Raw genomic sequence first — 27,251 nt, 5'->3', positions numbered from 1 at the left:
AGAGCCATATCATTACATGATATGGAGGTGAAACGAGAAACAGAGGTCAAATATTTGGGAATTACGCTGGACCAAAAATTACTCTGGAAGACACATGTCGGAAACACTTGTCGGAAAGCCACGAGGGCTCTGATGACTTGTAGATCCATAGCAGGAAAAAAATGGAATTTGTATTGTGATTTGATGTTGGATACCAGTCGACTCACCTGTGAATGAGCACCTCAGTCAAATCAGGGTAATAATTTCTACCATTATTATTACTACAATGACCGAAACCTAACTTTTACCGTTCCAATGAGGATAAACATAGATTTATTATCAGAGTTTAAAAATTTGTTTGAGGATACAAATTCTTACCAAAGTTTGGATCATATGTCACCAGCGTGGTATTGTCCAGTGCTAAATATGAGCTGGCCACCAAAACCAAAGCGATCAAATTCAAAATTCCTCTTAAAAGCCTTTTCATGGTAAATGACAAAAGTATAAAAACTGTTGCAACTGAAAAAAAATTCACTAATATTTAAAGGAGGTTCTACTGCAAAGAGCCCTACTCACCAAATAAAGGAACGCAAAAAAATTTCCGGTAGTACAAAACTTTCGTCTCATATGTATTACCAAATTCACCGCTGAAATCGTAGAATTTGAATTACCTCCCGTTTCAGTAAAGGGTTCAACCTTCTTTGTAAGTAAATGATGACCAGAAAAGCGCCACTTGCTTAGCTCAGGTATTGTCAAAGCCGCTTCGATGTGCCCTAGATCAAAATCGATTGGTAGGTTGCCGTCCACCGCAAACTCAACTGAGCATTTGAATTCATCCCATGGCCAATTTCCATCTTGTGATTCTCGGCAAGAGCTTTCTATAATCTGTTGTTTTGTATCTGCTACTACTGATCCATTGTTGTATATGATTCCAACATATTCTGGATTGAAGCGGGTAAATGTATTGCCGGTCCCACTGGATTTCGAAAAAAAATTTTAAATTGTAAACGGAAAACCGCCTCGCAAAACCCACTCCAGAAAAATTCTTACTTAGTGATCCATATGGCTGGAGTTCGAAACTTCGCTTCAAATGATCTCAGGGTCGTGATGTTGCTATATTTAAATGGCCTCCATTGAAGTTTTGGATCAGTCCATTTCTAAAATAAAATTTATGTAATGACAAAAAATTGTTCATGGATTTTCAACAACTAAAGAGAATACAAATAATTGCTGAAGTTGCAAAGTCGAATCGTCACCTCCCTCTGATATAATATATAGGTGCCATCATCCCACACAGTGTGTCAACCACACCTATACCTGATCACTGTCCGTTTCAGGAAGTGTGCTTCACTTCGCTCCAATCTTTTCCAAGAAATCTATATAGATTTCTTTTGTTCTGCCCAACTTTTTTCGGGATTGACCCATTTTTCGGCCACTTCAGGATAGTGGTATAGTCAGCAACGAAGTTTTCGCATTTCCTAAGGTGTGGCCTAGCCACTACCAGTTCCACGTTTGAGATGCTGTCGGTGCAGGGTATCCCGGTGAAACGGCGCAGACAAGTTGGCTTTGAATTTTCAAGTAACAGTAGGGAACACTTTCCACATACTATTCCCATATAGCAGCCCCAAATGAGAACTAGCCCTAAACCGTGTCAACTTAATGTTGGGGTTGAGACATTTCGTGATTTTAGATAAACTGGGAGATGGACCTAGCGCTGTTGATGTGGTAGGGAATAACAAGTGAAGTGCCACCATCAGCAGAAACAACGCTACCAAAATAGGCAAATTGGTTTGTAGATATTCATCTTCAATCTGAATCAATTTGATCCTTCTGCAAATCGGTAGTCATCTGGCCAACCGCTGTAAGAGGAAGCAGATGGCATCGTAGTAATCGAGGTGATCAAGGAAACATGTCATGGTCATGGAATCACTCCACATTCTCCGGACAAGGCAATATGAAATACGTCACGGTTTTTCCTAAAGTGTGTAGCTGGGTGCAACAGCGAAGGCTCCAGTTAGTTATTATTTTTTTCGATTATCATCCTCTAAACTGTCGATGAGTGTGAACGCGTTGTGTCAGTGTCGTATTATAATAGAAGTGGTTGCTGTTAGGTTAACAATTCTGTTATATATCTCTAGAACTTTAAAGGCATCCCATAACATTAACGAGTTCTGCCGGCTCCCTACTTTACTATCAAGGATTTTTACGAAGTCGCCAAAGAACTGTTTAGATAGTGTTTGCAACCTAGCTCCTTCTGAGGGTAGGCACTCTCAAAGGAAATGCCATGGTATCCGACGTCGAATCACGATACAAATTTCACTGCCACCAGTGAGATTCGAACCGAGACCTTCCGTACGACAGCCTTGTGCTCTAACCACGCAGCTATCCGGACACAAAGTACATATATGCCCATCTTATTGTACAATATCCTTTCACAGGCGTCATCAGCGGGTGACTAACTATACGGGAAGTGAAGTGAAGTGCCCGGGTAAGTAGTTCTGACCGCCTAGCTGGCAGTATACCTGTATGGCGACGATGCGAAGACGTGAACCACGTACTACATTGCCGGCAGTATGTCACATCGTAGCCGACCTATAGAGTGTTGTGTTCTGTCTCCGGGTGTCAGTATTTATTTCGCCCGGAATTTTTAATCTAATTATTAAGTAAAATCCGTTCTAGAATTTGCTAGCAACAATTTTCTTTTTGACTTTACACAGTTGACTACAGCGGTAACCCTGACGATAGGGCACGCCGCGAAGCTGCTGACTTGAACGGCTACATCCCAACATGGATTTGTGACCACGTGCAGTGAAGGTAGTGAAAATCGGTACAGAGCGGATTGCCGGCAATGCAGTGTGCGGTTTGCGTCTCCGCTGCACCACCACATCACTTCACCCCCAACTGGAACTACGCGGGTTCGGCAAAGGAACCCGGAAACAATTCCGCCAGTGGTTTCACCGATGAGAACCCGACGTTCACTCTGCTCTTGAAGAAGCGTCAACCTCTGCCGCAGCGACTTTCTACACCAAGAAATTTGCGAGCAGGGTATTTGCTTACCACTCAAGACATCGTGCTCAAGTACCTTGATCTAATCCCGTCATGCCGCCAACTAAGATTACCAGTGGATATTCAGGAGTAGCGGGGGAACCACATTTTTCCTATTTATTATTTGTAAACGAATAATTATTTCCCATGTGTTAACTAACAGAAATCACCTACACTAAAAAAGTGCACATTCGCTGCAAAAGCCAGTTTTAGGTGTTTAAAAGTCCAGGTTACGCTCCGCTTCCTTTGTTTTCGCGTCGGTTCTCTGTTCTGTTCCGATATTACGCCTCCACTCCACCCACTCCGCTTAGTCGGTAACATGTCACAGGACGACAAAGCGACATCGGGAGGCACGAGGCACTGCAGGTCCTCGGGGACACCTACAATGAAAGCGCTCTCAGCAATGATCTTAGCGCGTCTGCTGAAAGCATTGTATACACTGCAGGTTTAGGTGTCCAATTTTTAGGACGAAACTAGAAAGGGCTAGAACGCGATTAGCATGATCCGCATCCTACAAATTAACATTCACCAGAGTACAACCGCTCACGAGTTGCGGAGGTAAAAGCTGATCAAGTGCTAATCAGCGGGTAATACCGGACCAGGGACCCGGCTCCATGACATCTCGACTTCTCGGGTACTGCTACCATTGGAATGGCGTTCGATTTCGTGCTCATGCCCAAAGCCGAGGGAATCGTCTGGAACCGAGGGAATTGTCTGGAACCGATGTTTAGGGATAACATTTTTCTGTGTTTACCTGTCGCCGAATGCGACGATGCCGAACTTTTGGCATCAGTACATTGCGTTCGAATTGGTTGACGTTACTTGCCAGCGTGCACCAATTAGGCGCTTCAACTGCGTCTGGAACGTCGCGAAGGTGAACATCAAGAAACTCATCCAAGCGGGCGGCATCGTTGCAGCTGATACTGTCGTAAATTCAATGATGAACCTAATAACTACAACATGTGAGGCTTCCATGCCCAGGAGGGGCCCAGCCGTGACCAGCATTCTATGTGCTAGTAGGTGGCAGAAATTTCCAATATTCCGAAGGAGTCTCATAAGCTCCGCCGTTTGGCACAACGTTTACCAGCGCGCGTGGAGGGATACGCCAAAAGGGCAGGTTGTAAAAAGGAGACCCCGCAGTGCAATAAATAAAAGCAAAGCTCGCGGCTCGCAGAACTTAGCTAATGAAATAAATGAGGACCTGTGGGCACTTTGTGGGTCTGCTGAAACCCTGCATACTAAGAACCGACCAGTTGGACCGCATTGTACAGGCATTATTCGCCAGACATCCCGTACCAGGTGATATCAACAGTACGGAAAGCGTCGAGGACTGCCCTCTTTTCATAATGAAAGAGTTCTAAGAAGCAGTTCTCACCATGAAAAACAGGAAAGCGCCAAGTCCTTATGGTATCCTGGCAAAAGTTTATAAACTCGACATTGTGGATAGGGAACCTACTGATAATATTCCTGATCGACTTGCACAATTTGGAAGTTCATCATTATTATCATCGGTAGCGTCTGCCTCCTCACCAACGCAATAATAAATTCTGAATAAATTGTGTGTTTATCATCATCACCAACGGCGTAACAACCGGTATCCGGTCTAGGCCTGCCTTAATAAGGAACTTCGGATATCCCGGTTTTGCGCCGAGATCCACCAATTCGATATCCCTAAAAGCTGTCTGGCGTCCTGACCCACGCCATCGCTCAATCTGAGGCAGGGTCTGCCTCGTCTACTTTTCTACCATAGATATTGCCCTTATAGACTTTGCAGGGTTGATCATCCTCATCCATACGGATTAAGTGACCCGCCCACCGTAAACTATTGAGCCGGATTTTATCCACAGATCCTGCCGCGCCACAGTATCGCTCATAGATTTCGTCGTTATGTAGGCTACGAATCGGTCATCCTCATGTAGAGGGCCAAAAATTCTTCGAGGGTTCTTCTCTCGAACGCGGCCAAGAGTTCGCAATTCTTCTTGCAAGAACCAAGTCTCCGAGAAATACATGAGGACTGGCAAGATCATTGTCTAGTACAGTAAGAGCTTTGACCCTATGGTGAGACGTTTCGAGCGGAGCAGTTTTGTAAGCTGAAATAAGCTCTGTTGGCAGCCAATAACCGTGCGCGGATTTCATCATCGTAGCTGTTATCGGTTTGTGATTTTCGACCCTAGATGGGAGAATTATCAACGGCCTCAAAGTTGTAGTCCTATTTTTATTCTTCCCGTTTGACCGTTTGATGTTGGTGGTTGGTTGGTTTTCGGTGCTGACGTTGCCACCATATACCTTGTCTTGCCTTCATTGATGTGTAGCCGAAGATCTTGCGCCGCCTCCTCGATCTAGATGAAGGTGGACTGTACATCTCGGGTTGTTTTTCCCATGATGTCGAATCGTCAACGTAGGCCAGTAGTTGGGTGGACTTGGAGAGGATGGTGCCTCTCGCAATTACATGGTATCGCGAATCACTTTCGCCAGGGCCAGGTTAAAGAGGGACGCACGATAGGGCATCCCCTTGTCTTAGATCGTTGTTGATGTCGAATGGTGTTGAGAGTGAGCCTGCTGTTTTTCTCTGGCCTCGCACATTGGTCAGGGTCAGCCTAGTCAGTCTTATCATCTTCGCCGTGATGCTGAATTCTCTCATGGACGTGTACAGTTTTACCCTGGCTATGGTATGGTGCAGCGTTTTGGAAAATTACATAAAGCATAGTAATAGACACGATACTAGAAGGTTCGATGAAAGTTATCAGCAAGTTAATAGGTTGAAGTTTCGCTTTCATGTGAATTCACTGCATGTTATGATATTGCAGGAATTAAATTTTTGAAATTAAAATTAAAAGCTGACATTCTAAAAACAATTATAAATGTATGGTCGCCGTAAATAATCGCAGCATCGCTCTGGACCCCTCTCCAACAAAATTCGTTTATTCGGCAGTGTCTAAATTCTAGGCTAAGCGCTCTAAGTAGTGGTTCGTTTTTAGATAGGAAACATCCCATTTTATACTTTCCTATCAATTTTTTTTTGTTGTAAAGCAGATTTATAACACAGGACATATTTACAGTTATTTTGTTATATTATATTCAAACTGAGTAATCTTTACGTAGTAGATGATTGTCAGAACCGTACCTACCAGTTTAAATTCCAACCTGACTTGAATATTGACTTCATTTCGTTGTAGGTGACCCCTTTATTGCGCTTCCCATGTAGATTTTTGATACCCCCTTCGGAATTGTGAACATACTATAGTTCGCAAATAAGTCGACTTGCAGGCGCTCCAAGCTTGTAACGTTTTTCCTTCTTCATTTCCATATGAGTTTCTAATAGTAAAATAAAAAAGTGATATAAGATTTTTTTTATATACTATATGCACCGCTCCATATTGGAAGAAGCTTTTAATAGAGCAATTTTGATAAACTGTCACCTTCGCAGTCATAAAACCATCTTCCAGTCGTATTGCCGAAACTAGTAAAGCTCACATATTTAATATTTAACGGCTTTGGATCCTTATATGATAATAGGATTCCACCAATTGTCGGAATAGTAACTTCGAGAGTGCCATCTAACGAGAAAGATTAGTTTTAACCATCAGAATTTTAAATGTTAATTTCACAAATTTACCTGTCTTTTGTACAACAATAATTGGTGTAGGATCAATTCCATTTAGTAAACCATGTCGTTCGTTCCTTACAAGGTTGCCACCAAGCATTTGCCCGACGAATTCCTGAGGCAGTGTTTCTATTTTGTCCAACCACTGTAAGGAGTGAAGAAATATAAAAAATTCTTTATATCTATGCCACTACCTATCTTCAAATAATAAACCCGGTAAAAAATAATTAAGAGGGAAAAACATTGTCACAGGAACCCAAACTGGCACAAGGGGACGCCGTTTAAAAAACTCGCTCACCCAACTCCCATTGCACGAAATTTCACGTGTCTTGAAACCGATGCCTGGGTCCGCACCGGTACCTGGAATTCAAACTAGGGTACACCGCGTGAACCAATGGGAAAGCACACGCGAAGTTAACCTGAAAATAAAACAAGTAGAAAACCAGTAGCTTCACGCTTCAGATATGACGGCTTTTTGTGTATTTCTTATATTACACAGGGTGTCCCGTTTATGATGGTACACCATTTTAATACTGGATAGTACCACTTGTTTGGGGAAAATTGGTCCATAGGGTGGGCACTCTAGCTTGACCTTTCACAATTTCTCACTCACCCAGTCATTGAATCCCAGATCTGATAACATTTTCGGAGACTATATAAAATTTCTTATAAAAGGATATTTTTCAAATGTAAAGGTCATCATCACTTCGAAGATGTAACTGTCACACAAACCCTTGATAAAACCTAGTACCAGAGTAAATCGTACGCTGAGTTGAATTCCTCTACAGTCATCCGAGGAGTAAATAAAGCTGACCTCGAGTAACTTGTCCAAAAATAGAATGCCCACCCCAAGCAGCATGTTCTCAAACTGAATTTAAACAAAAGAAAATTGTTAATACCTGGCCCGAATGAAACAGGCACGATCACTGTCATTAACGGTAACCTGGCGATTCAAATATATCGAAACAGTGGTATCAGCTTATAGTAAACTACGTTGCGAAACGAGGTTCCACAACCGGCGTTCTTTGCGATCGATGGATTTAACGGTAATGTCGTCCGTCCAGTCGTCCTCTATAATTCTGAATGCTGACCGACAAAGACGATGAACGATACCTTGATATAATAGTGGCGTAGCACATGATCGGATTCGCGATCGACATGGAGTTCCAACCATGTGTAAAAATTGATGGAAGCGTCTTCAACGCTATGGACATGTGATTCGCGTTGATCAGAATTACTTGTTATAATTAACTTGACCATCGAATTCAGTTGGAACAACTAGCTAACTGAAACAACGATGGCCGGAGAGGCTAGAAGGCAATTTGAGAGCTTCTCGACTCCATCCATATTAGACCTTTGAAGGAAAAACTGGTGCAATTGATCAACGGGGGGATCAAGGGGTTAAAAGCAAAAGTAGAAAGTAATAAATAAATTAGCTTAGCTGGAAAGCAATTACTACATGCCGAAGACTAAAAATGGTCTTGGAACTAAACAAGTCATGGAACTGGAAGCTAAACGCTTCAGGTATGAAGGGTTTTGTGTATAGTTGATAGCATTTTTTGAGTGGGCATTTGCCCTGTTTGTACCTAGCTACAGTATAGCCTTCATTACTGCAAAACTCGATGATTCTAGGATAAACTTAAGGGGGTTTCCACTCACAATGAATATGGAAAACCTAACCAAACCTATTATCAACTTTATGGGTACGGTACGGATAGTATTTTGATGCCCAGATACCATGTGCGTGAACCACCATATTTTTTTCAGATACTTGGTAGTTTCTGAAAGGGGGTCCTTGAAGTAGCTGACTCTTTCCGGCCCCCGCACTATCCTCCCCTTCTTTACAACCAATATCAAAGCTAATATCGGTTTCGGCCAGTACTAATCGAGACCTTTCATTTGACACCCCACGCCGCTATACCGGGTGAAGAAAATATACCCGTCGTTGCTTGAAGGGCCCCTTGAAACTCAACGTTGAACTATGTTGCTCACTAAATCACAGGTTCCACCTTTTACCAAATTTCGTATCAATAGTAGTAACCGTTTCTGAGATGATAAGGGTGACAGACAGACACAGCAGACAGCAGGCTACTCATAGCCAGGGTGGTAGATTCCATCTTACTGTATGCAGTAAATACATAAACTGAGTACGGTCACCAAAAGTACAACCCTAAGGGTATGTCCTGCCTTCAGGACCGTCTCAAATGATTCGGCGTTCGTCATCTCGGGAATGATATGGCATTATGGCGGTGCTAATTATTTCCAGACACTTGTCTGGAAGAAAAACTTTTAAATAACTTTCTTTCCTACGGAAGTGATCTACTCCCTAAAAGTTAGCTAGTCACTCAATAGCAGAGACCGTCTACTCATAGCTCTCACTTTGTAAACACCTCAATGAGAAGCGGGATCGATATTGGATTTAAATAAACAAATCAAATATATTAACACGTCCTTTCATTCAACTCCTGCTATCAACCTAACCTGACAATTCCCAAAGTGGTAACTCCGAGTTTAAAAATGGAAAATTGCCGGGTTCAAGGTAAACGTAAAAGCAATGACAATGCTGAGACCCGCAACTAGCCTGTAGACAAGCGTATGATTGCGACCGCTGTAAAGTAAGTACCAAATTTAGCAGACTTCAATCCCCATGACCATGAGATTTTATTAAAAATCGGGGAGGTACAGGGTAATATAGCCACTCACTCCAGCAATTAATAAAGGGGTTGTATCCCAGCCAGAAGCAGAAAACGAGATAGCTCATGGAGGACTCATATATGGGCGGCAATAAACCCTCCCAGTGCCTTCGCTATCTGCTTTGTCTCGGCCGTACTATAATTCCGGAGCCGCTGATGAGAATTCTATGGTTAAGACGCTTGCTCTTCAACAAATTATGATGGCCAGCCAGTACAAACTGCAGCCGACATAGCTGATAAGACCTATGCCACACTTCCGACAAGTATCCCCGGAACAACATCCACGCCTTCAGCAGCGGAAATCAGTTTAACGTAGCTAGTCCAGCAATTATAAGTCAGCTTGCAGAGCTAAACACGGTGAAACAAGAGTTCCAACTCAAGAATTCTTTCGGACGTTAACGTCGACGCTCTCACTCTCGATCGCATTCCCATCACTGGAGATTTAATGCCGAAGCCACCAAATGTGTGGAACCGTGTAACTGGACTTCGGGAACCGTGAAAGGTAACAAATGGCCCCGTTTACGTTTGACAAAAAGCAAGAACACGGTTCCTCATAGACACAGGCGCCAATAAATGCGTTTATACGCGCTCAAAATTCAATCGGCCGCCAGCAAAACACCAATCGCTACATACGGAATTGCTAACCTCACACTCAACCTCGGCCTTCAACGGGATTTCCCATGGAGATTTTTAATAGCGGACATTTCTAGACCCATACTAGAAACAGATTTTTTAGCACATTACGAAATCCTTCCAGATCTTCAGCACAGTTGTTTTCACAATTCAATAACTCACCTTACCTGTCAAGGAGAGATGGCAGATTGTACAATCTCAACCGTCATAACAATTACTGAAGGAACCCCTCACCATGACATCGTACATGAGTTTCCGGAAATAACTTAGAGCATTCTTGGGTATGTTAAATTTTTACAGAAGGTTCATAACCAGAGCAGTAATAGTACAGTCACCACTCAACAAGATTCTTCACGGCAAAATTAAAGGAAAATCACCAGCGAATCTACCGAAGCTTTTGAAGCCTCCAAAACCGCACTGGAGCAGTCCTTCAACAGCGGATTAATTGTTGCTGGCAACCATTGACTTTCTTTTCAAGAACAACGTTGTCGCGGACGCTTCATCGCGGATTGAGAAGTTGCAATCAATTGTCGATTACGCAAAGCTTACAGCGTCTCAGTCCACGGATGAAGAGCTCAAATACTACAACAAGGAAACACAGGGCTTCGAGCAAAGCAATTCCAGGCTCCGGGGTTAGCTGCAAGCTATGGTGTGATCTATAGTACCATCCGACTTTACATCACTCACCCATTCCGAAAAACTGCTTTTAACAGTTTACACTCCAGCCCGTAACGATGGTCTAAAGAAAATTCTCCAACATCTGTACCAGGACCCATATCGAGTGGTCAGTAGAAAGGAGTGAAAGTTTCTCACCGACCATGAAAATACCGTAAATACTTGTATAGGTTTAAATTGGACACACCATCTAAATGTCCAAATTGTGATGGGGCCCCGAAGGGCCCAGCACGCGTATTCTTCCAATGCCTAAGGTTGGTGGATAAAGGAAGGAACTTAGCGGAAACTCTAGGTGGAGTGATATCGCCGGAAAATTTTGTCCAGGGAATGGTAACTTGCTAGGAGCATTGCGATACGATCACCTCCATTATCTCAGCAATCCATGGGAAACTGCGAAAAGCGGAAGAAGTGAAGTAGGCGCGGTTAAGAAACCCCCGGGTGGAACAAAGGAGACTTAACTAGTGCGCTAACTCCACCCCGTGACGTAGTACCTAATGGTGGTTCTGCGTGGCAGGGTTACGTGAAACCTTAGAAATAAATTTAAAAAAAGGTCGAAATAGCGGGTGAAACTAGAAGCAAGGAATCTAAGCGCAACGCAAAATGAATACGTCTGCGTAACAGTCCTATGGAACATTGTAGCGTGTATGGAGAGAAAAAATCTGGTTTGTTGAAAATTATGCAGGTAATCCGGACCCAGGGTGAAAACTATGGTAGGTCACCTATTATCCCTTTATTTGATTATAATAAAATATCCGGACCTTCAAAAGATTCAAAAAGACTCGTTAAATAATTATGTAATGTAATGTAAAGTAACTTAATTCTTTCGGACACCTTCGCCTTCGCAACTAATGTCAAGAATAATATATGCTTCAAAAAGTACTAATTGAGACCTTTAGTTTAATACCCCACACGCCTATATTCGATGAAAACAAATATTGGGAACCTTCTTAAGTTCATCGTGAAGCAATGTTATTCACCGCATGTGTGGGAGCGCAGTTGCAACCTTTCTGTCGAATATCGTGTCAGTAGACTCAACCGTTTCTGAGAAAATTGCGTGTAACAGACAGACAGATGGACAGATAGACAAGAACACCTTAAAATGCGAAAAAATACTAAGCACATGATAATTTTACGTCACTATAATCAGTCATACCAGCGGAACACAAAAACCCAACAGCTCTGTTGCACCGCAAAATTTCCTTCTATACCAACCAGCAACTTTCATAACCCGCTATTATTGATATTATTGAAAAGCTAAGCACTCTTAATCCACTCTTACTGCCTTAAAGACCCGAGTCCTTACCAATTTCATACACATCATCGGCTTTTACAGCGTTAACCACTGGCGACAGCAGAATGTGCGCATCTCTCGCCGCTATTACATAAAATTTAAGGCGAAGCCTCTCATTTTCCTCTGGGTTATTCCGAATTTCGTCAGGAGAGAAAAATTTTTCATATAAGTGGTTTTGGCCCAGCTCTATACTCCTTACAATTTATGAGCTCCGACCAACCCACATTACACCGGCTACCGAAAGTGCACTCAACACAAAGAACTAGGAAAAGGTCCAAGATTAAACCCGGAGTTATTTTCATTTTGCGATCTAGATGCAAACTAAGAAAGGGTTGGCCTTGCAGTCTACTTAAATTATGCGTAAACTATTGTAATTCACCAGTTCTTCTGGTAACAATATCTTAAACGCTATAGCCAATGCCAGGCTTCCGAACGAGATATCGCCAAAAGTCATGCGTAATAAATCTCGAAATTCAATGCTTCTATGTAGAAATGGGGACAAGTACGTGGATGATAATCAACACAAACAATTTTCCAATTACGCCTCTTTTGCAACCAAAAATACTGGAAAAAAATATTTGAAATGTGAAGAATAAAGGAAATGGAAATGCCCCAAATACTCGGTAACTTACTTTAACTGCTTCTTTTGATGAAGTGATGAGTTTGATGAAATTAATCTGCATCATGGCAAAGCCTCCTCTGCTGGCAGCAAGGCTCACAAAGCTCCAGGTTTACCCTCAAAGATACATACATATGTATGTATATTTTTCTGGTGCAGGGACCATAGATTCGGACACTAGAAACGGTTGCGATAAAAGATCCTCAAACCAAGGGCATGTGTTCTGAGATCAGAACTGTTAAAGACGACTATGCTATGCTGCGAACTTTTAAACTAATGAAATCTCCCGGAGTAGATGGCATTTTCTCAGCACTTATCCAGAGAGGCCTAGGAATTATCTTAGAGTCTCTTCTGAGGGTGGTAAGGGGGAGCATAGCACTGGGTTACATACCAAGGGCATGGAGACGGGCAAAAGTGGTCTTTATTCCGAAAGCGGGTAAAAAGGATCATTTTCACCCTAAATCTTTCAGACCAATCTACCTAACATCGTTCGTAAGCAAAACGGTGGAGAAGGTCATAGACAACTATATTAGAACTAACGTTCTAAAGCGTAATCCCCTACATCACTGTCAACACGCTTACCGGGCAGGACGGTCAACTGAAACTGCTCTGTAGCAGTTGACAGAGGTGCTACGGGACGCCATAGAAACAAAAGAAATTGCACTGTGCGCGTTTTTGGATATCGAAGGAGCATTCGACAACACATCGCACACAGAGATACAGGATGCCCTGAGCCGCAGAGGAGTGGGAAACACCCTAGCACTCTGGATGGGCAAAATGCTAGAAAGCAGACAAATAGAGGTACAAACAGGTACAAATTCTATTATCATGAACACCACTCAAGGCTGTCCACAGGGTGGACTACTATCGCCGCTGATGTGGAGTATGGTAGTGGATGAACTGCTGGACGTGTTAACTAATACTGGAATACAAGTCCAGGGCTACGCGGACGACATTGTTCTAATCTGTAGGGCAAATATGAAGGTACCCTATGTGATAGAATGCAAACTGGACTAAGGGTTACTAGTGCCGGGTGCCGGAAGGTGGGACTGTGGATCAACCCAGCCGAAACCACCATAGTACCATTCACTAGGAGGCGTAAGCTTGATCACCTCAGAGCCATATCATTACATGATATGGAGGTGAAACGAGAAACAGAGGTCAAATATTTGGGAATTACGCTGGACCAAAAATTACTCTGGAAGACACATGTCGGAAACACTTGTCGGAAAGCCACGAGGGCTCTGATGACTTGTAGATCCATAGCAGGAAAAAAATGGAATTTGTATTGTGATTTGATGTTGGATACCAGTCGACTCACCTGTGAATGAGCACCTCAGTCAAATCAGGGTAATAATTTCTACCATTATTATTACTACAATGACCGAAACCTAACTTTTACCGTTCCAATGAGGATAAACATAGATTTATTATCAGAGTTTAAAAATTTGTTTGAGGATACAAATTCTTACCAAAGTTTGGATCATATGTCACCAGCGTGGTATTGTCCAGTGCTAAATATGAGCTGGCCACCAAAACCAAAGCGATCAAATTCAAAATTCCTCTTAAAAGCCTTTTCATGGTAAATGACAAAAGTATAAAAACTGTTGCAACTGAAAAAAAAATTCACTAATATTTAAAGGAGGTTCTACTGCAAAGAGCCCTACTCACCAAATAAAGGAACGCAAAAAAATTTCCGGTAGTACAAAACATTTCGTCTCATATGTATTACCAAATTCACCGCTGAAATCGTAGAATTTGAATTACCTCCCGTTTCAGTAAAGGGTTCAACCTTCTTTGTAAGTAAATGATGACCAGAAAAGCGCCACTTGCTTAGCTCAGGTATTGTCAAAGCCGCTTCGATGTGCCCTAGATCAAAATCGATTGGTAGGTTGCCGTCCACCGCAAACTCAACTGAGCATTTGAATTCATCCCATGGCCAATTTCCATCTTGTGATTCTCGGCAAGAGCTTTCTATAATCTGTTGTTTTGTATCTGCTACTACTGATCCATTGTTGTATATGATTCCAACATATTCTGGATTGAAGCGGGTAAATGTATTGCCGGTCCCACTGGATTTCGAAAAAAAATTTTAAATTGTAAACGGAAAACCGCCTCGCAAAACCCACTCCAGAAAAATTCTTACTTAGTGATCCATATGGCTGGAGTTCGAAACTTCGCTTCAAATGATCTCAGGGTCGTGATGTTGCTATATTTAAATGGCCTCCATTGAAGTTTTGGATCAGTCCATTTCTAAAATAAAATTTATGTAATGACAAAAAATTGTTCATGGATTTTCAACAACTAAAGAGAATACAAATAATTGCTGAAGTTGCAAAGTCGAATCGTCACCTCCCTCTGATATAATATATAGGTGCCATCATCCCACACAGTGTGTCAACCACACCTATACCTGATCACTGTCCGTTTCAGGAAGTGTGCTTCACTTCGCTCCAATCTTTTCCAAGAAATCTATATAGATTTCTTTTGTTCTGCCCAACTTTTTTCGGGATTGACCCATTTTTCGGCCACTTCAGGATAGTGGTATAGTCAGCAACGAAGTTTTCGCATTTCCTAAGGTGTGGCCTAGCCACTACCAGTTCCACGTTTGAGATGCTGTCGGTGCAGGGTATCCCGGTGAAACGGCGCAGACAAGTTGGCTTTGAATTTTCAAGTAACAGTAGGGAACACTTTCCACATACTATTCCCATATAGCAGCCCCAAATGAGAACTAGCCCTAAACCGTGTCAACTTAATGTTGGGGTTGAGACATTTCGTGATTTTAGATAAACTGGGAGATGGACCTAGCGCTGTTGATGTGGTAGGGAATAACAAGTGAAGTGCCACCATCAGCAGAAACAACGCTACCAAAATAGGCAAATTGGTTTGTAGATATTCATCTTCAATCTGAATCAATTTGATCCTTCTGCAAATCGGTAGTCATCTGGCCAACCGCTGTAAGAGGAAGCAGATGGCATCGTAGTAATCGAGGTGATCAAGGAAACATGTCATGGTCATGGAATCACTCCACATTCTCCGGACAAGGCAATATGAAATACGTCACGGTTTTTCCTAAAGTGTGTAGCTGGGTGCAACAGCGAAGGCTCCAGTTAGTTATTATTTTTTTCGATTATCATCCTCTAAACTGTCGATGAGTGTGAACGCGTTGTGTCAGTGTCGTATTATAATAGAAGTGGTTGCTGTTAGGTTAACAATTCTGTTATATATCTCTAGAACTTTAAAGGCATCCCATAACATTAACGAGTTCTGCCGGCTCCCTACTTTACTATCAAGGATTTTTACGAAGTCGCCAAAGAACTGTTTAGATAGTGTTTGCAACCTAGCTCCTTCTGAGGGTAGGCACTCTCAAAGGAAATGCCATGGTATCCGACGTCGAATCACGATACAAATTTCACTGCCACCAGTGAGATTCGAACCGAGACCTTCCGTACGACAGCCTTGTGCTCTAACCACGCAGCTATCCGGACACAAAGTACATATATGCCCATCTTATTGTACAATATCCTTTCACAGGCGTCATCAGCGGGTGACTAACTATACGGGAAGTGAAGTGAAGTGCCCGGGTAAGTAGTTCTGACCGCCTAGCTGGCAGTATACCTGTATGGCGACGATGCGAAGACGTGAACCACGTACTACATTGCCGGCAGTATGTCACATCGTAGCCGACCTATAGAGTGTTGTGTTCTGTCTCCGGGTGTCAGTATTTATTTCGCCCGGAATTTTTAATCTAATTATTAAGTAAAATCCGTTCTAGAATTTGCTAGCAACAATTTTCTTTTTGACTTTACACAGTTGACTACAGCGGTAACCCTGACGATAGGGCACGCCGCGAAGCTGCTGACTTGAACGGCTACATCCCAACATGGATTTGTGACCACGTGCAGTGAAGGTAGTGAAAATCGGTACAGAGCGGATTGCCGGCAATGCAGTGTGCGGTTTGCGTCTCCGCTGCACCACCACATCACTTCACCCCCAACTGGAACTACGCGGGTTCGGCAAAGGAACCCGGAAACAATTCCGCCAGTGGTTTCACCGATGAGAACCCGACGTTCACTCTGCTCTTGAAGAAGCGTCAACCTCTGCCGCAGCGACTTTCTACACCAAGAAATTTGCGAGCAGGGTATTTGCTTACCACTCAAGACATCGTGCTCAAGTACCTTGATCTAATCCCGTCATGCCGCCAACTAAGATTACCAGTGGATATTCAGGAGTAGCGGGGGAACCACATTTTTCCTATTTATTATTTGTAAACGAATAATTATTTCCCATGTGTTAACTAACAGAAATCACCTACACTAAAAAAGTGCACATTCGCTGCAAAAGCCAGTTTTAGGTGTTTAAAAGTCCAGGTTACGCTCCGCTTCCTTTGTTTTCGCGTCGGTTCTCTGTTCTGTTCCGATATTACGCCTCCACTCCACCCACTCCGCTTAGTCGGTAACATGTCACAGGACGACAAAGCGACATCGGGAGGCACGAGGCACTGCAGGTCCTCGGGGACACCTACAATGAAAGCGCTCTCAGCAATGATCTTAGCGCGTCTGCTGAAAGCATTGTATACACTGCAGGTTTAGGTGTCCAATTTTTAGGACGAAACTAGAAAGGGCTAGAACGCGATTAGCATGATCCGCATCCTACAAATTAACATTCACCAGAGTACAACCGCTCACGAGTTGCGGAGGTAAAAGCTGATCAAGTGCTAATCAGCGGGTAATACCGGACCAGGGACCCGGCTCCATGACATCTCGACTTCTCGGGTACTGCTACCATTGGAATGGCGTTCGATTTCGTGCTCATGCCCAAAGCCGAGGGAATCGTCTGGAACCGAGGGAATTGTCTGGAACCGATGTTTAGGGATAACATTTTTCTGTGTTTACCTGTCGCCGAATGCGACGATGCCGAACTTTTGGCATCAGTACATTGCGTTCGAATTGGTTGACGTTACTTGCCAGCGTGCACCAATTAGGCGCTTCAACTGCGTCTGGAACGTCGCGAAGGTGAACATCAAGAAACTCATCCAAGCGGGCGGCATCGTTGCAGCTGATACTGTCGTAAATTCAATGATGAACCTAATAACTACAACATGTGAGGCTTCCATGCCCAGGAGGGGCCCAGCCGTGACCAGCATTCTATGTGCTAGTAGGTGGCAGAAATTTCCAATATTCCGAAGGAGTCTCATAAGCTCCGCCGTTTGGCACAACGTTTACCAGCGCGCGTGGAGGGATACGCCAAAAGGGCAGGTTGTAAAAAGGAGACCCCGCAGTGCAATAAATAAAAGCAAAGCTCGCGGCTCGCAGAACTTAGCTAATGAAATAAATGAGGACCTGTGGGCACTTTGTGGGTCTGCTGAAACCCTGCATACTAAGAACCGACCAGTTGGACCGCATTGTACAGGCATTATTCGCCAGACATCCCGTACCAGGTGATATCAACAGTACGGAAAGCGTCGAGGACTGCCCTCTTTTCATAATGAAAGAGTTCTAAGAAGCAGTTCTCACCATGAAAAACAGGAAAGCGCCAAGTCCTTATGGTATCCTGGCAAAAGTTTATAAACTCGACATTGTGGATAGGGAACCTACTGATAATATTCCTGATCGACTTGCACAATTTGGAAGTTCATCATTATTATCATCGGTAGCGTCTGCCTCCTCACCAACGCAATAATAAATTCTGAATAAATTGTGTGTTTATCATCATCACCAACGGCGTAACAACCGGTATCCGGTCTAGGCCTGCCTTAATAAGGAACTTCGGATATCCCGGTTTTGCGCCGAGATCCACCAATTCGATATCCCTAAAAGCTGTCTGGCGTCCTGACCCACGCCATCGCTCAATCTGAGGCAGGGTCTGCCTCGTCTACTTTTCTACCATAGATATTGCCCTTATAGACTTTGCAGGGTTGATCATCCTCATCCATACGGATTAAGTGACCCGCCCACCGTAAACTATTGAGCCGGATTTTATCCACAGATCCTGCCGCGCCACAGTATCGCTCATAGATTTCGTCGTTATGTAGGCTACGAAATCGTTCATCCTCATGTAGAGGGCCAAAAATTCTTCGGAGGGTTCTTCTCTCGAACGCGGCCAAGAGTTCGCAATTCTTCTTGCAAAGAACCCAAGTCTCCGAGAAATACATGAGGACTGGCAAGATCATTGTCTAGTACAGTAAGAGCTTTGACCCTATGGTGAGACGTTTCGAGCGGAGCAGTTTTTGTAAGCTGAAATAAGCTCTGTTGGCAGCCAATAACCGTGCGCGGATTTCATCATCGTAGCTGTTATCGGTTGTGATTTTCGACCCTAGATGGGAGAAATTATCAACGGCCTCAAAGTTGTAGTCCTATTTTTATTCTTCCCGTTTGACCGTTTGATGTTGGTGGTTGGTTGGTTTTCGGTGCTGACGTTGCCACCATATACCTTGTCTTGCCTTCATTGATGTGTAGCCGAAGATCTTGCGCCGCCTCCTCGATCTAGATGAAGGTGGACTGTACATCTCGGGTTGTTTTTCCCATGATGTCGATATCGTCAACGTAGGCCAGTAGTTGGGTGGACTTGGAGAGGATGGTGCCTCTCGCAATTACATTGGTATCGCGAATCACTTTCGCCAGGGCCAGGTTAAAGAGGACGCACGATAGGGCATCCCCTTGTCTTAGATCGTTGTTGATGTCGAATGGTGTTGAGAGTGAGCCTGCTGTTTTTCTCTGGCCTCGCACATTGGTCAGGGTCAGCCTAGTCAGTCTTATCATCTTCGCCGTGATGCTGAATTCTCTCATGGACGTGTACAGTTTTACCCTGGCTATGGTATGGTGCAGCGTTTTGGAAAATTACATAAAGCATAGTAATAGACACGATACTAGAAGGTTCGATGAAAGTTATCAGCAAAGTTAATAGGTTGAAGTTTCGCTTTCATGTGAATTCACTGCATGTTATGATATTGCAGGAATTAAATTTTTGAAATTAAAATTAAAAGCTGACATTCTAAAAACAATTATAAATGTATGGTCGCCGTAAATAATCGCAGCATCGCTCTGGACCCCTCTCCAACAAAATTCGTTTATTCGGCAGTGTCTAAATTCTAGGCTAAGCGCTCTAAGTAGTGGTTCGTTTTTAGATAGGAAACATCCCATTTTATACTTTCCTATCAATTTTTTTTTGTTGTAAAGCAGATTTATAACACAGGACATATTTACAGTTATTTTTGTTATATTATATATTCAAACTGAGTAATCTTTACGTAGTAGATGATTGTCAGAACCGTACCTACCAGTTTAAATTCCAACCTGACTTGAAATATTGACTTCATTTCGTTGTAGGTGACCCCTTTAATTGCGCTTCCCATGTAGATTTTTGATACCCCCTTCGGAATTGTGAACATACTATAGTTCGCAAATAAGTCGACTTGCAGGCGCTCCAAGCTTGTAACGTTTTCCTTCTTCATTTCCATATGAGTTTCTAATAGTAAAATAAAAAAGTGATATAAGATTTTTTTTATATACTATATGCACCGCTCCATATTGGAAGAAGCTTTAATAGAGCAATTTTGATAAACTGTCACCTTCGCAGTCATAAAACCATCTTCCAGTCGTATTGCCGAAACTAGTAAAGCTCACATATTTAATATTTAACGGCTTTGGATCCTTATATGATAATAGGATTCCACCAATTGTCGGAATAGTAACTTCGAGAGTGCCATCTAACGAGAAAGATTAGTTTTAACCATCAGAATTTTAAATGTTAATTTCACAAATTTACCTGTCTTTTGTACAACAATAATTGGTGTAGGATCAATTCCATTTAGTAAACCATGTCGTTCGTTCCTTACAAGGTTGCCACCAAGCATTTGCCGACGAATTCCTGAGGCAGTGTTTCTATTTTGTCCAACCACTGTAAGGAGTGAAGAAATATAAAAATTCTTTATATCTATGCCACTACCTATCTTCAAATAATAAACCCGGTAAAAAATAATTAAAGAGGGAAAAACATTGTCACAGGAACCCAAACTGGCACAAGGGGACGCCGTTTAAAAAACTCGCTCACCCAACTCCCATTGCACGAAATTTCACGTGTCTTGAAACCGATGCCTGGGTCCGCACCGGTACCTGGAATTCAAACTAGGGTACACCGCGTGAACCAATGGGAAAGCACACGCGAAGTTAACCTGAAAATAAAAACAAGTAGAAAACCAGTAGCTTCACGCTTCAGATATGACGGCTTTTGTGTATTTCTTATATTACACAGGGTGTCCCGTTTATGATGGTACACATTTTAATACTGGATAGTACCACTTGTTTGGGGAAAATTGGTCCATAGGGTGGGCACTCTAGCTTGACCTTTCACAATTTCTCACTCACCCAGTCATTGAATCCCAGATCTGATAACATTTTCGGAGACTATATAAAATTTCTTATAAAAGGATATTTTTCAAATGTAAAGGTCATCATCACTTCGAAGATGTAACTGTCACACAAACCCCTTGATAAAACCTAGTACCAGAGTAAATCGTACGCTGAGTTGAATTCCTCTACAGTCATCCGAGGAGTAAATAAAGCTGACCTCGAGTAACTTGTCCAAAAATAGAATGCCCACCCCAAGCAGCATGTTCTCAAACTGAATTTAAACAAAAGAAAATTGTTAATACCTGGCCCGAATGAAACAGGCACGATCACTGTCATTAACGGTAACCTGGCGAATTCAAATATATCGAAACAGTGGTATCAGCTTATAGTAAACTACGTTGCGAAACGAGGTTCCACAACCGGCGTTCTTTGCGATCGATGGATTAACGGTAATGTCGTCCGTCCAGTCGTCCTCTATAATTCTGAATGCTGACCGACAAAGACGATGAACGATACCTTGATATAAATAGTGGCGTAGCACATGATCGGATTCGCGATCGACATGGAGTTCCAACCATGGTGTAAAAATTGATGGAAGCGTCTTCAACGCTATGGACATGTGATTCGCGTTGATCAGAATTTACTTGTTATAATTAACTTGACCATCGAATTCAGTTGGAAACAACTAGCTAACTGAAACAACGATGGCCGGAGAGGCTAGAAGGCAATTTGAGAGCTTCTCGACTCCATCCATATTAGACCTTTGAAGGAAAAACTGGTGCAATTGATCAACGGGGGGATCAATGGGTTAAAAGCAAAAGTAGAAAGTAATAAATAAATTAGCTTAGCTGGAAAGCAATTACTACATGCCGAAGACTAAAAATGGTCTTGGAACTAAACAAGTCATGGAACTGGAAGCTAAACGCTTCAGGTATGAAGGGTTTTGTGTATAGTTGATAGCATTTTTGAGTGGGCATTTGCCCTGTTTGTACCTAGCTACAGTATAGCCTTCATTACTGCAAAACTCGATGATTCTAGGATAAACTTAAGGGGGTTTCCACTCACAATGAATATGGAAAACCTAACCAAACCTATTATCAACTTTATGGGTACGGTACGGATAGTATTTTGATGCCCAGATACCATGTGCGTGAACCACCATATTTTTTTCAGATACTTGGTAGTTTCTGAAAGGGGGTCCTTGAAGTAGCTGACTCTTTCCGGCCCCCGCACTATCCTCCCCTTCTTTACAACCAATATCAAAGCTAATATCGGTTTCGGCCAGTACTAATCGAGACCTTTCATTTGACACCCCACGCCGCTATACCGGGTGAAGAAAATATACCCGTCGTTTGCTTGAAGGGCCCCTTGAAACTCAACGTTGAACTATGTTGCTCACTAAATCACAGGTTCCACCTTTTTACCAAATTTCGTATCAATAGTAGTAACCGTTTCTGAGATGATAAGGGTGACAGACAGACACAGCAGACAGCAGGCTACTCATAGCCAGGGTGGTAGATTCCATCTTACTGTATGCAGTAAATACATAAACTGAGTACGGTCACCAAAAGTACAACCCTAAGGGTATGTCCTGCCTTCAGGACCGTCTCAAATGATTCGGCGTTCGTCATCTCGGGAATGATATGGCATTATGGCGGTGCTAATTATTTCCAGACACTTGTCTGGAAGAAAAACTTTTAAATAACTTTCTTTCCTACGGAAGTGATCTACTCCCTAAAAGTTAGCTAGTCACTCAATAGCAGAGACCGTCTACTCATAGCTCTCACTTTGTAAACACCTCAATGAGAAGCGGGATCGATATTGGATTTAAATAAACAAATCAAATATATTAACACGTCTTTCATTCAACTCCTGCTATCAACCTAACCTGACAATTCCCAAAGTGGTAACTCCGAGTTTAAAAATGGAAAATTGCCGGGTTCAAGGTAAACGTAAAAGCAATGACAATGCTGAGAACCCGCAACTAGCCTGTAGACAAGCGTATGATTGCGACCGCTGTAAAGTAAGTACCAAATTTAGCAGACTTCAATCCCCATGACCATGAGATTTTATTAAAAATCGGGGAGGTACAGGGTAATATAGCCACTCACTCCAGCAATTAATAAAGGGGTTGTATCCCAGCCAGAAGCAGAAAACGAGATAGCTCATGGAGGACTCATATATGGGCGGCAATAAACCCTCCCAGTGCCTTCGCTATCTGCTTTGTCTCGGCCGTACTATAATTCCGGAGCCGCTGATGAGAATTCTATGGTTAAGACGCTTGCTCTTCAACAAATTATGATGGCCAGCCAGTACAAACTGCAGCCGACATAGCTGATAAGACCTATGCCACACTTCCGACAAGTATCCCCGGAACAACATCCACGCCTTCAGCAGCGGAAATCAGTTTAACGTAGCTAGTCCAGCAATTATAAGTCAGCTTGCAGAGCTAAACACGGTGAAACAAGAGTTCCAACTCAAGAATTCTTTCGGACGTTAACGTCGACGCTCTCACTCTCGATCGCATTCCCATCACTGGAGATTTAATGCCGAAGCCACCAAATGTGTGGAACCGTGTAACTGGACTTCGGGAACCGTGAAAGGTAACAAATGGCCCCGTTTACGTTTGACAAAAAAGCAAGAACACGGTTCCTCATAGACACAGGCGCCAATAAATGCGTTTATACGCGCTCAAAATTCAATCGGCCGCCAGCAAAACACCAATCGCTACATACGGAATTGCTAACCTCACACTCAACCTCGGCCTTCAACGGGATTTCCCATGGAGATTTTTAATAGCGGACATTTCTAGACCCATACTAGAAACAGATTTTTAGCACATTACGAAATCCTTCCAGATCTTCAGCACAGTTGTTTTCACAATTCAATAACTCACCTTACCTGTCAAGGAGAGATGGCAGATTGTACAATCTCAACCGTCATAACAATTACTGAAGGAACCCCTCACCATGACATCGTACATGAGTTTCCGGAAATAACTTAGAGCATTCTTGGGTATGTTAAATTTTTACAGAAGGTTCATAACCAGAGCAGTAATAGTACAGTCACCACTCAACAAGATTCTTCACGGCAAAATTAAAGGAAAATCACCAGCGAATCTACCGAAGCTTTTGAAGCCTCCAAAACCGCACTGGAGCAGTCCTTCAACAGCGGATTAATTGTTGCTGGCAACCATTGACTTTCTTTTCAAGAACAACGTTGTCGCGGACGCTTCATCGCGGATTGAGAAGTTGCAATCAATTGTCGATTACGCAAAGCTTACAGCGTCTCAGTCCACGGATGAAGAGCTCAAAATACTACAACAAGGAAACACAGGGCTTCGAGCAAAGCAATTCCAGGCTCCGGGGTTAGCTGCAAGCTATGGTGTGATCTATAGTACCATCCGACTTTACATCACTCACCCATTCCGAAAAACTGCTTTTAACAGTTTACACTCCAGCCCGTAACGATGGTCTAAAGAAAATTCTCCAACATCTGTACCAGGACCCATATCGAGTGGTCAGTAGAAAGGAGTGAAAGTTTCTCACCGACCATGAAAAATACCGTAAATACTTGTATAGGTTTAAATTGGACACACCATCTAAATGTCCAAATTGTGATGGGGCCCCGAAGGGCCCAGCACGCGTATTCTTCCAATGCCTAAGGTTGGTGGATAAAGGAAGGAACTTAGCGGAAACTCTAGGTGGAGTGATATCGCCGGAAAATTTTGTCCAGGGAATGGTAACTTGCTAGGAGCATTGCGATACGATCACCTCCATTATCTCAGCAATCCATGGGAAACTGCGAAAAGCGGAAGAAGTGAAGTAGGCGCGGTTAAGAAACCCCCGGGTGGAACAAAGGAGACTTAACTAGTGCGCTAACTCCACCCCGTGACGTAGTACCTAATGGTGGTTCTGCGTGGCAGGGTTACGTGAAACCTTAGAAATAAATTTAAAAAAAAGGTCGAAATAGCGGGTGAAACTAGAAGCAAGGAATCTAAGCGCAACGCAAAATGAATACGTCTGCGTAACAGTCCTATGGAACATTGTAGCGTGTATGGAGAGAAAAAATCTGGTTTGTTGAAAATTATGCAGGTAATCCGGACCCAGGGTGAAAACTATGGTAGGTCACCTATTATCCCTTTATTTGATTATAATAAAATATCCGGACCTTCAAAAAGATTCAAAAAGACTCGTTAAATAATTATGTAATGTAATGTAAAGTAACTTAATTCTTTCGGACACCTTCGCCTTCGCAACTAATGTCAAGAATAATATATGCTTCAAAAAGTACTAATTGAGACCTTTAGTTTAATACCCCACACGCCTATATTCGATGAAAACAAATATTGGGAACCTTCTTAAGTTCATCGTGAAGCAATGTTATTCACCGCATGTGTGGGAGCGCAGTTGCAACCTTTCTGTCGAATATCGTGTCAGTAGACTCAACCGTTTCTGAGAAAATTGCGTGTAACAGACAGACAGATGGACAGATAGACAAGAACACCTTAAAATGCGAAAAAATACTAAGCACATGATAATTTTACGTCACTATAATCAGTCATACCAGCGGAACACAAAAACCCAACAGCTCTGTTGCACCGCAAAATTTCCTTCTATACCAACCAGCAACTTTCATAACCCGCTATTATTGATATTATTGAAAAGCTAAGCACTCTTAATCCACTCTTACTGCCTTAAAGACCCGAGTCCTTACCAATTTCATACACATCATCGGCTTTTACAGCGTTAACCACTGGCGACAGCAGAATGTGCGCATCTCTCGCCGCTATTACATAAAATTTAAGGCGAAGCCTCTCATTTTCCTCTGGGTTATTCCGAATTTCGTCAGGAGAGAAAAATTTTTCATATAAGTGGTTTGGCCCAGCTCTATACTCCTTACAATTTATGAGCTCCGACCAACCCACATTACACCGGCTACCGAAAGTGCACTCAACACAAAGAACTAGGAAAAGGTCCAAGATTAAACCCGGAGTTATTTTCATTTTGCGATCTAGATGCAAACTAAGAAAGGGTTGGCCTTGCAGTCTACTTAAATTATGCGTAAACTATTGTAATTCACCAGTTCTTCTGGTAACAATATCTTAAACGCTATAGCCAATGCCAGGCTTCCGAACGAGATATCGCCAAAAGTCATGCGTAATAAATCTCGAAATTCAATGCTTCTATGTAGAAATGGGGACAAGTACGTGGATGATAATCAACACAAACAATTTTCCAATTACGCCTCTTTTGCAACCAAAAATACTGGAAAAAAATATTTGAAATGTGAAGAATAAAGGAAATGGAAATGCCCCAAATACTCGGTAACTTACTTTAACTGCTTCTTTTGATGAAGTGATGAGTTTGATGAAATTAATCTGCATCATGGCAAAGCCTCCTCTGCTGGCAGCAAGGCTCACAAAGCTCCAGGTTTACCCTCAAAGATACATACATATGTATGTATATTTTTCTGGTGCAGGGACCATAGATTCGGACACTAGAAACGGTTGCGATAAAAGATCCTCAAACCAAGGGCATGTGTTCTGAGATCAGAACTGTTAAAGACGACTATGCTATGCTGCGAACTTTTAAACTAATGAAATCTCCCGGAGTAGATGGCATTTTCTCAGCACTTATCCAGAGAGGCCTAGGAATTATCTTAGAGTCTCTTCTGAGGGTGGTAAGGGGGAGCATAGCACTGGGTTACATACCAAGGGCATGGAGACGGGCAAAAGTGGTCTTTATTCCGAAAGCGGGTAAAAAGGATCATTTTCACCCTAAATCTTTCAGACCAATCTACCTAACATCGTTCGTAAGCAAAACGGTGGAGAAGGTCATAGACAACTATATTAGAACTAACGTTCTAAAGCGTAATCCCCTACATCACTGTCAACACGCTTACCGGGCAGGACGGTCAACTGAAACTGCTCTGTAGCAGTTGACAGAGGTGCTACGGGACGCCATAGAAACAAAAGAAATTGCACTGTGCGCGTTTTTGGATATCGAAGGAGCATTCGACAACACATCGCACACAGAGATACAGGATGCCCTGAGCCGCAGAGGAGTGGGAAACACCCTAGCACTCTGGATGGGCAAAATGCTAGAAAGCAGACAAATAGAGGTACAAACAGGTACAAATTCTATTATCATGAACACCACTCAAGGCTGTCCACAGGGTGGACTACTATCGCCGCTGATGTGGAGTATGGTAGTGGATGAACTGCTGGACGTGTTAACTAATACTGGAATACAAGTCCAGGGCTACGCGGACGACATTGTTCTAATCTGTAGGGGCAAATATGAAGGTACCCTATGTGATAGAATGCAAACTGGACTAAGGGTTACTAGTGCCGGGTGCC

General features: G+C 42.8%; 3 protein-coding genes across 3 annotated transcripts in view; all 3 read right to left on the bottom strand.

The window, feature by feature from the left end:
• Nucleotides 1–589, bottom strand: part of LOC119655178 — a 48,613-nt gene extending 48,024 nt beyond the window's left edge. The window contains exons 1-2 of the mRNA XM_038060930.1: nucleotides 556–589; nucleotides 358–498 (exon numbers count right to left, since the gene is read on the bottom strand). Of these exons, the coding sequence (XP_037916858.1) occupies nucleotides 358–466 (109 nt within the window). The 5' untranslated portion in view covers nucleotides 467–498; nucleotides 556–589. The remainder of the gene's footprint in view (nucleotides 1–357; nucleotides 499–555) is intronic.
• A 5,673-nt stretch (nucleotides 590–6,262) lies between these two features.
• On the bottom strand, nucleotides 6,263–6,728 carry LOC119654030. Its single transcript, XM_038059193.1, has 3 exons — nucleotides 6,641–6,728; nucleotides 6,444–6,581; nucleotides 6,263–6,339 (listed from the first exon to the last, which is right to left on the bottom strand). Exons 1-3 carry the CDS (start codon nucleotides 6,726–6,728, stop codon nucleotides 6,263–6,265), a joined length of 303 nt encoding a protein of 100 aa, XP_037915121.1.
• A 5,730-nt stretch (nucleotides 6,729–12,458) lies between these two features.
• On the bottom strand, nucleotides 12,459–25,895 carry LOC119654029 (acetylcholine receptor subunit beta-type lev-1-like). The gene is made up of 8 exons (XM_038059192.1): nucleotides 25,607–25,895; nucleotides 20,307–20,438; nucleotides 20,110–20,247; nucleotides 19,819–20,006; nucleotides 14,686–14,792; nucleotides 14,211–14,611; nucleotides 14,012–14,152; nucleotides 12,459–12,484 (listed from the first exon to the last, which is right to left on the bottom strand). Exons 1-8 carry the CDS (start codon nucleotides 25,893–25,895, stop codon nucleotides 12,459–12,461), a joined length of 1,422 nt encoding a protein of 473 aa, XP_037915120.1.
• Nucleotides 25,896–27,251: the final 1,356 nt, after the last annotated feature.

This window comes from Hermetia illucens, chromosome 4 (assembly GCF_905115235.1).
Source record: "Hermetia illucens chromosome 4, iHerIll2.2.curated.20191125, whole genome shotgun sequence".
NCBI lineage: Eukaryota > Metazoa > Arthropoda > Insecta > Diptera > Stratiomyidae > Hermetia > Hermetia illucens.
The sequence above is the reverse complement of the archived record's forward strand: the minus strand, read 5'-3'. Positions and strand labels throughout refer to the sequence as shown.